Source organism: Scardinius erythrophthalmus (genome assembly GCF_964197995.2).
Source record: "Scardinius erythrophthalmus genome assembly, chromosome: 14".
In the NCBI taxonomy this organism is placed as follows: Eukaryota; Metazoa; Chordata; class Actinopteri; order Cypriniformes; family Leuciscidae; genus Scardinius; species Scardinius erythrophthalmus.
The window spans coordinates 23277247-23285436 of record NC_138234.1 but is presented as its reverse complement, the minus strand read 5'-3'; the positions used below and the strand labels follow the sequence as shown (position 1 = coordinate 23285436).

Sequence of the window (8190 nt, the reverse complement as noted above, 5' to 3'; positions counted from 1 at the left end):
ATTAGAAGCAGTTTTACTCACCGAACCTTTATCATTGTGACTGCTCGATCCTTAAGCATTAGACGATCTGCAAATCCGTCGATCTGGGCTTTATAAAACAATCATCGTCGAAATGCAGGGAACAAACAGTCTACACAACTCCGTTTATGCTCAGGAAAAACAAACTCCATCCACTGGTGCCTTAACGCCGGTTTCTTTGGCAATCTGTGCAGGGTTGTCTTGCCCTGGCATCCAAAAACACACTTCTTTGGTGACATTGGCTTCCCAAAAGCCGGGCAGGGCGCTTTGATGGCGAACTGCTTTCGCTCTCTTTCTCTGGTCTACGAGTGCGCGCACGCCCGCGATCTTACCGGAGAAGTGCCCTTAGGACCCATATAAGAAAATTCCATTACATCTGACGTCACACATACCCATACTCGAAAAAAAACTTTCCGAAACTTGTGACAAACCGGAAGGACAATTTTTGGCACAGAAATACTCCTTCAAACGAACAATTTAATTTTTTAAACTTTGTCCATGTTTAGCATGGGAATCCAACTCTTTAACAGTGTAAAAAACTCAGTATGCATGAAATAGCATTTCACCCCCCCTTTAAGTTTTGAGGAACAACAATTAGAGCTTGTAAAATTCATGAATATTATAATGGTATAGATTTTCACTTGTTTTACGCATGCACTTTTCAGTTACAGAAATAACAGAAACAGTTTTGAGATGAATCCAAATTTAAAGATAATAATACAAGTGTTCTATATGTATATTGTTGTTTGACTCTTTTATTTATTTGAGAAATCCCTTCCTGGAAATGGTCTGTTCTGGCATTGGCTCGCCAAAATTCACCTTTCATATAGACACAAATGGGGTTTTGTATTGTCTATAATCCCATGTTGCTTTGTCTAATGTAAAATAAATCATGTCAAATATTTTGATGGATGGAGTTCTGTGTGAATGTGTTTTTTTTTAAACATAGTTTACAAGACTATGAAAGTTAATCTTGGAAACGATCTGTTAACCACATAAAAGCACAAGTTAGTAACACTATTCAGCTTTACCACAGAGTGATGCTGCATTTGTGTCAAGATGGACCCCAACTCCTTTCTGCACGTCTCGACTCATTTTGAAAGTTTTCTGTGGCCACATACGTTGTATTACCAGAACATGTTAGATTAAAGGAGAACTCCGGTCAATTTTAACATTGAGCTAATTTTTTTGTACATTTGGAGTGCTGTCAATACAGAGAACAACGACAAAAATCGGTGTTGCCTACACCGAGTTATTCTATTTTTAAAATTTGCACCCTGTTGACTTCAATGGGGCAAGTACTAAACCTGCTTTTAGCCTCTTAACATCCTTGATGTGTCATTACAAGTGCACAGAAAATGTGAGTGATTCCTTCAGAGTGATCACGGGTAAATCTGACTGCAGTAGATGTGAAAGATATGAATAAAAATTATGTTATTTAAGCCAGCGCAAATACCTGTGTTTACATCCTGTTTTCGGTTGAAGTCCAAAGTAATCGATTGCCGAGTTCACGCGCATAGGTTTAGTTACCTATGATCACGCGCGTGAACTCGGCAATCGATTACTTTGGACTTCAACCGAAAACAGGATGTAAACACAGGTATTTGCGCTGGCTTAAATAACATAATTTTTATCTTTCACATCTACTGCAGTCAGATTCACCCGTGATCACTCTGAAGGAATCACTCACATTTTCTGTGCACTTGTAATGACACATCAAGGATGTTAAGAGGCTAAAAGCAGGTTTAGTACTTGCCCCATTGAAGTCAACAGGGTGCAAATTTTAACCCTTATGTGCTGTTGGGGATGTTTTCATCCACTATGGGGTATTTTTGAGTCTAAATTTGGCTATAACTTTTTCTGTGTTTCAGCAAATGGAATGATTTTTGGTGACAAATCTTATTTTGACACATATTTTGGGAAAATGCTTTGAAATTTTTCAAAAACTCAACAGTACACTGTGGGCAAATTTACTACCCTTTCGTTATGTTTGTGGCTGAAAACAGCCACTACTTTAAACTGCTGTAAAAATTTATCAGATAAATATTTTTTTCAAATTTTTTTGCATAAATCTATTAATCAACCTCAGTCCTGCTCAAAAATACTAAATGTTTTTAAAAAAATCAGGATTTTAACTCTTTAATTGCCAAATTTGTAAATGATGTCACTGATTTGGGAAAAAAACACACAAAATGACTCATTTTCAATATAAAATGTGATTGTGGACTGGATTTTTTTTTACCTTTTATCACAGTCTTGGACATGTCAAAGATTAGAAACAACATTGGTTTTGATGCATTGTTAGTTTTTGTGCAGCATCAGATTTTAACTTTTTCTCCCTCATTTACTGTTCGTGGCTGTTTTTGCCCCATTGACTTCCATTATAACCACATTTTTTGATTGCAAAGCCATGACACCATATAATCATGCATTTTTGATTGTTGGTGGTTTTCCCTGTTGGGAAGAGGTAAAATTTGTAATTTTTACTGTTGATAACCGGGTGGCACCATTAACCCTTTAGATAGGCCTGTGCCAAAAAAAGCTTAGTTTCTGGCTTTTACATGGAGTTATATGGAGTATAACAGCATAATAAAGTGTGTGTGTGTGTGTGTGTGTGTGTGTGTGTGTGTGTGTGTGTGTGTGTGTGTGTGTGTATGTGTGTGAACTCACCTTGATGCGTCTGAGAAAATCAAAATATGCACCTCAGCTCTCAGAACTGCATGGAGTAAACAAAAACAAAGTAAGTGTATTTATGCATCTGCTGCCTTTTGATGGTGAGAAATGCAGACTAAACAAAAACAAAGCAAGTGGATTTAAACGCGTGCATGCAAGCCTGCTGGTCATTTGATGGTGAGAAGAGCAGCAAGCAACATGAGAAAGGGCTTGACTTGTAGTGAAGTTTTAGAGATGATTATGCAGCCTGACCCTTCCAGCGAGCTGCAGGGTGTATCGTCTTCTCCCTCTGACACCACAGACTCAGGAGAGTCAGATCCTGATTTGGATGTGGCACCCTCATCATCCTCTCTAGCTTCCACTGAAGGCGAGGAGGATTCGGAGGATCCTGGATCTGGGTGGATTGGGAGAAACGGCGAAGTGTGGTTTTCCACCAACGCGGAGACAACTCCCTTTCTTCAGCCTGCCAGAGGCGTGACTCCAGGGCCGACGCGCTATGCCTTCGCAAGGGTCCAGAACATGGATTCCGTGTTCAATCTGTTTTTTACGGAGGAGATGATTGACCTCATTGTCAGCATGACTTGCGTCAACACATACATGTTTGTACAGTCATACAAACATGTATGACTATGCCTTGTGATGGCATAGCGCGTCGGCCCTGGAGTCACGCCTCTGGCAGGCTGAAGAAAGAGAGTTGTCTCCGCGTTAGTGGAAAACAACACTTCCCCGTTTCTCCCAATCCACCCAGATCCAGGATCCTCCGAATCCTCCTCGCCTTCAGTGGAAGCTAGAGTGGATGATGAGGGTGCCACATCCAAATCAGGATCTGACTCTCCTGAGTCTGTGGTGTCAGAGGGAGAAGACGAAACATCCTGCAGCTCGCTGGAAGGGTCAGGCTGCATAATCATCTCTAAAACTTCACTACAAGTCAAGCCCTTTCTCATGTTGCTTGCTGCTCTTCTCACCATCAAATGACCAGCAGGCTTGCATGCACGCGTTTAAATCCACTTGCTTTGTTTTTGCTTAGTCTGCATTTCTCACCATCAAAAGGCAGCAGGTGCATAAATACACTTACTTTGTTTTTGTTTACTCCATGCAGTTCTGAGAGCTGAGGTGCATATTTTGATTTTCTCAGACGCATCAAGGTGAGTTCACACATACACACACACACACACACACACACACACACACACACACACACACACACACACACACACACACACACACTCACACACTTTATTATGCTGTTATACTCCATATAACTCCATGTAAAAGCCAGAAACTAAGCTTTTTTTGGCACAGGCCTATCTAAAGGGTTAATGGTGCCACCTGGTTATCAACAGTAAAAATTACAAATTTTACCTCTTCCCAACAGGGAAAACCACCAACAATCAAAAATGCATGATTATATGGTGTCATGGCTTTGCAATCAAAAAATGTGGTTATAATGGAAGTCAATGGGGCAAAAACAGCCACGAACAGTAAATGAGGGAGAAAAAGTTAAAATCTGATGCTGCACAAAAACTAACAATGCATCAAAACCAATGTTGTTTCTAATCTTTGACATGTCCAAGACTGTGATAAAAGGTAAAAAAAAATCCAGTCCACAATCACATTTTATATTGAAAATGAGTAATTTTGTGGGTTTTTTCCCCCAAATCAGTGACATCATTTACGAATTTGGCAATTAAAGAGTTAAAATCCTGAATTTTTTTTAAACATTTAATATTTTTGAGCAGGACTGAGGTTGATTAATAGATTAATGCAAAAAAATTTGAAAAAAATATTTATCTGATACATTTTTACAGCAGTTTAAAGTAGTGGCTGTTTTCAGCCACAAACATAACGAAAGGATGTAAATTCTAACAATGCACAAGGGTTAAAAAGAGGATAACACGGTGTAGTCAACACCGATTTTTGTCGTTGTTCTCTGTATTGACAGCACTCCAAATGTACAAAAAAATGAGCTCAATGTTAAAATTGACCGGAGTTCTCCTTTAAGAAAACATGTGTGGGAAAAAAAAATACAGGGTTTGTGGGTTTTGTGTGCATTATGGCCTACATAGTTGAGCAGAGATCTGTTTAAACCTAAGGAAATACAACAAATGATGAGAACCTTTTCAGAAGCAGTTTCTTTTTTCTTTCAACCTGACTTGTGCACCAACAACGTTTTTGTGACCATCTAAGAAACAGCAAAATGAGACTGAATGAACTCGGTTCATTTCTGTTGAGACACTTATACACCTTGACAAATCGATTGCTTGTGTCTTCAGGGCTTTTTAAACAAAGCTTAAAATTTTACATTTATTTTTTGAAGGAGTGTATGTGTCTTCTCAACCTTTTTTCCCCCCCAGTGCCGCATCTATTTTTGTTTAAAAAGACAACTGTGACAACTGTTTTTGTTTTGTGCAACTTCTAGGATGTGGTGATGGCTGTGAACTTTAGCTGTGGTTGAGTATCAAACAGCCCTTGAACGGTTTCGTTCTCTGTGAAGTGGCTCTTTAGAAATAAAGAAATGCAGAGTCATTGCTTATTGAGTTTTTATTGCCTTTTTCTTGCTTTTTAATTGAAAATTTTTGACAGGTAGCATTCACCGCACCATAAAATTTGAGTTTAGCAAACTGCACAACAGTACAATTCAGTTTTAAAGGCATCAGGCACCTCCACTGATCACCTTCTTGATCCAGACTGTGTATTTTGAAATTTGAGTGTAAATATTGGGAACATTTGGGTAGTCGCAGCGACCCATGTTGAAAGAGACGATGCCCACCGCTTCCCCACTGCACACTAGCGGTCCACCTGAATCACCCTGCAAGAACAATGCATTTCAGATTGATTACCAATTGAGTTCAGAAGTAAATAGAATAGCAAATTATGAAATTTCACCTAAATATTGCTGTAGACGCACCTGACAAGCGCCACTTTTAGTCTCGAAACCACCAGCACACAAGACATTGTCTGGGAGTTTTACTTGCACTTGTTCCCACATCGTCTTGCAGATTGTGAAGTTGATAGGCGACACGTCTGTGACCAGAAGATCGTTCACCACATTATGCTGTTCGGTTTTACCCCATCCAGCAACCTGGCACTTGGATTTCGGCTTCAGTGGTTTGTCCTTGCTCTGGATTTTGATGGTTTTCACACCTTTGCTGGTTTTCAGCTTTTTGGACAGCTAGAATTCCACACAAGAAATGTGAGGTCTTCATGATGACCATTAATTGTGTGTGTATTAAAAGTATTTAATTTATAAATGTATCCATTATTATTAATATTATTAATAATGTTTTTGTTTATGAAATATTGTACCTTCAGAAGCATGATGTCATTGCCAGTTTTCACGTTTTTGAAAGATGGGTGCTTATGTTTATTTTGCACTGTATATCTTCTCAGATTCGCCCCTTGTGGACTGATGTTGTGGGTGCCCAGGACCACAGTCATGTTGCCACTTTAACATGAACACAATTGCAGATTAGTGTCGAGGTGTCCATGAGCAAGAAACCTAACCCCAGCTGCTCCCGACGAGCTGGATGGCGCCTTGCATTGCTGACACCGCCGTCGGTGTATGAATGAGTGTGTGAATGGGTGAATGTGAGGCTATGTAAACCGCTTTGGTGGCCATAGGTCTGTGAAAGCACTATATAAATGCAGTCCATTTACCATTTTAGTGAACAGTTTTGTTGAACACCAAACATATCCCAGTTTAACAGTAGACTAACTATCTTACCTTTTATCGCAGTGTGCGGCCGTGAGCACGTAGCTCGGGTCGATCAGGAATCCTCCACATTTGTGTTGTCCTTCAATCTGAACTGATGCCATGTAAAGCATGGAGCTCTTCTTGGCTTTTTTGCCATTGATGATATCAGCTCCAAATGTACCTAAACCAATCAAAATGCAAGTTTGAGTTAACCAAAAGCAGTTCAGTTATTATTGGATTATCAGTAAAGTATGATTTTACTAACCAGTCAGTGTCAAGCTGGTCAAAGCCACTGAGAGCAACAGGCTGTACGCTGTAGTCATCTTGATAAGACTGAAGATTGCTGATGAGACCACCAGTCATTTATATAGGTCTCCATCACATGACATGACACGACACGACACATCCTGACCGACAGAGATGACACTAAATGCCTATTGCATTGTGTGGTAGGCCTTGAGTACAAGATCTTCTCCAGTATATCTTGGTAAAACTGATGCCTCTCAGGCAGCACCTAATTAACGGAGACTAACCACTGTTTAGTGGTTTATGCACATTTTTTCTGATTATTCCTTTTCTACAGTACTAGTAATTACTGGTGTTACTGGATGGAGGCCATGGTTCTCAGTCGGAAAAGGGTGATTTGCTCGCTTCAGGTTAGTGGAGAGCTCCTGCCTCAAGTGGAGGAGTTCAAGTATCTTGGTGTCTTGTTCACGAGTGAGGGAAGGACGGAACAGAAGATTGACAGACAGATCGGTGCAGCTTCTGCAGTAATGCAGTCGCTGTACCGGTCTGTCGTGGTGAAGAAGGAGCTGAGCCGCAAGGCGAAGCTCTCGATCTACCGGTCAATCTACGTTCCTACTCTCACCTATGGTCATGAGCTGTGGGTCATGACCGAAAGGACAAGATCCCGGATACAAGCGGCCAAAATGAGCTTTCTCGGCAGGGTGGCGGGGCGATCCCTTAGAGATAGGGTGAGAAGCTCGGTCACTCGGGAGGAGCTCAGAGTAGAGCCGCTGCTCCTCCACATTGAGAGGGGTCAGCTGAGGTGGCTCGGGCATCTTTTCCGGATGCCTCCTGGGCGCCTTTCCGGGAAGATGTTCCGGGCATGTCCCACCGGGAGGAGACCCCGGGGAAGACCTGGGACACGCTTGAGGGACTATGTCTCCCGGCTGGCCTGGGAACGCCTCGGTGTCCCCCCGGAAGAGCTGGAGGAAGTGTCTAGGGAGAGGGAAGTCTGGGCATCCCTGCTTAGACTGCTGCTCCCGCAACCCGGTCCCAGATAAGCGGAAGAAGATGGATGGACTGGATGGAGGTTTAAAAAAATCTGACAGTTGACGAGCGCACCTAATCCTAAATTTACCTATACTGGGAACTCAGGGAAGTAATAATCTGGCGGTGGTCAGCACAACACCTCTCACCAGTGCAGGGGAGCGCTTGTTTCCTAAACTGGTGCTTGGCACGAACAGGAACTGTTAATCTGACAATGCTCAATGCCATTGGATCAGAGTGCTGTCAATCACAGCCTAATCTGCTGCCCATTGTTGCCTGCAAATTTGACAGTGCACAACACAATTGGATCAGTGTCCTGCCAATGCTTTGGCAATGTAAAGCCTTTTTACACTGCTGAATTGCTGAATCTGCATTCGTCAGTTGCTAATTGATTGCGATGCAGTTTTTCAAACGGGGAGAGACCACAGACAAAGTCTCTTTCATGGAAAGTCTGTTCACTCTGTGGCCATATTTGCAACGCCTCTGGAGCATCCAAGACCAAGTCCTATATATTTGAATGGGGGAATCCTGAA

At 41.6% G+C, this 8190-nt stretch overlaps 1 protein-coding gene across 1 annotated transcript; it reads right to left on the bottom strand.

Annotated features, from left to right (window-relative positions):
- Positions 1-5344: 5344 nt before the first annotated feature.
- On the bottom strand, positions 5345-6708 carry LOC308702653 (kallikrein-7-like; the record flags this gene model as incomplete). Its single annotated transcript, XM_081385662.1, has 5 exons — positions 5345-5500; positions 5600-5863; positions 5998-6136; positions 6416-6566; positions 6651-6708. 5 exons carry the CDS (start codon positions 6706-6708, stop codon positions 5345-5347), a joined length of 768 nt encoding a protein of 255 aa, XP_081241788.1.
- Positions 6709-8190: the final 1482 nt, after the last annotated feature.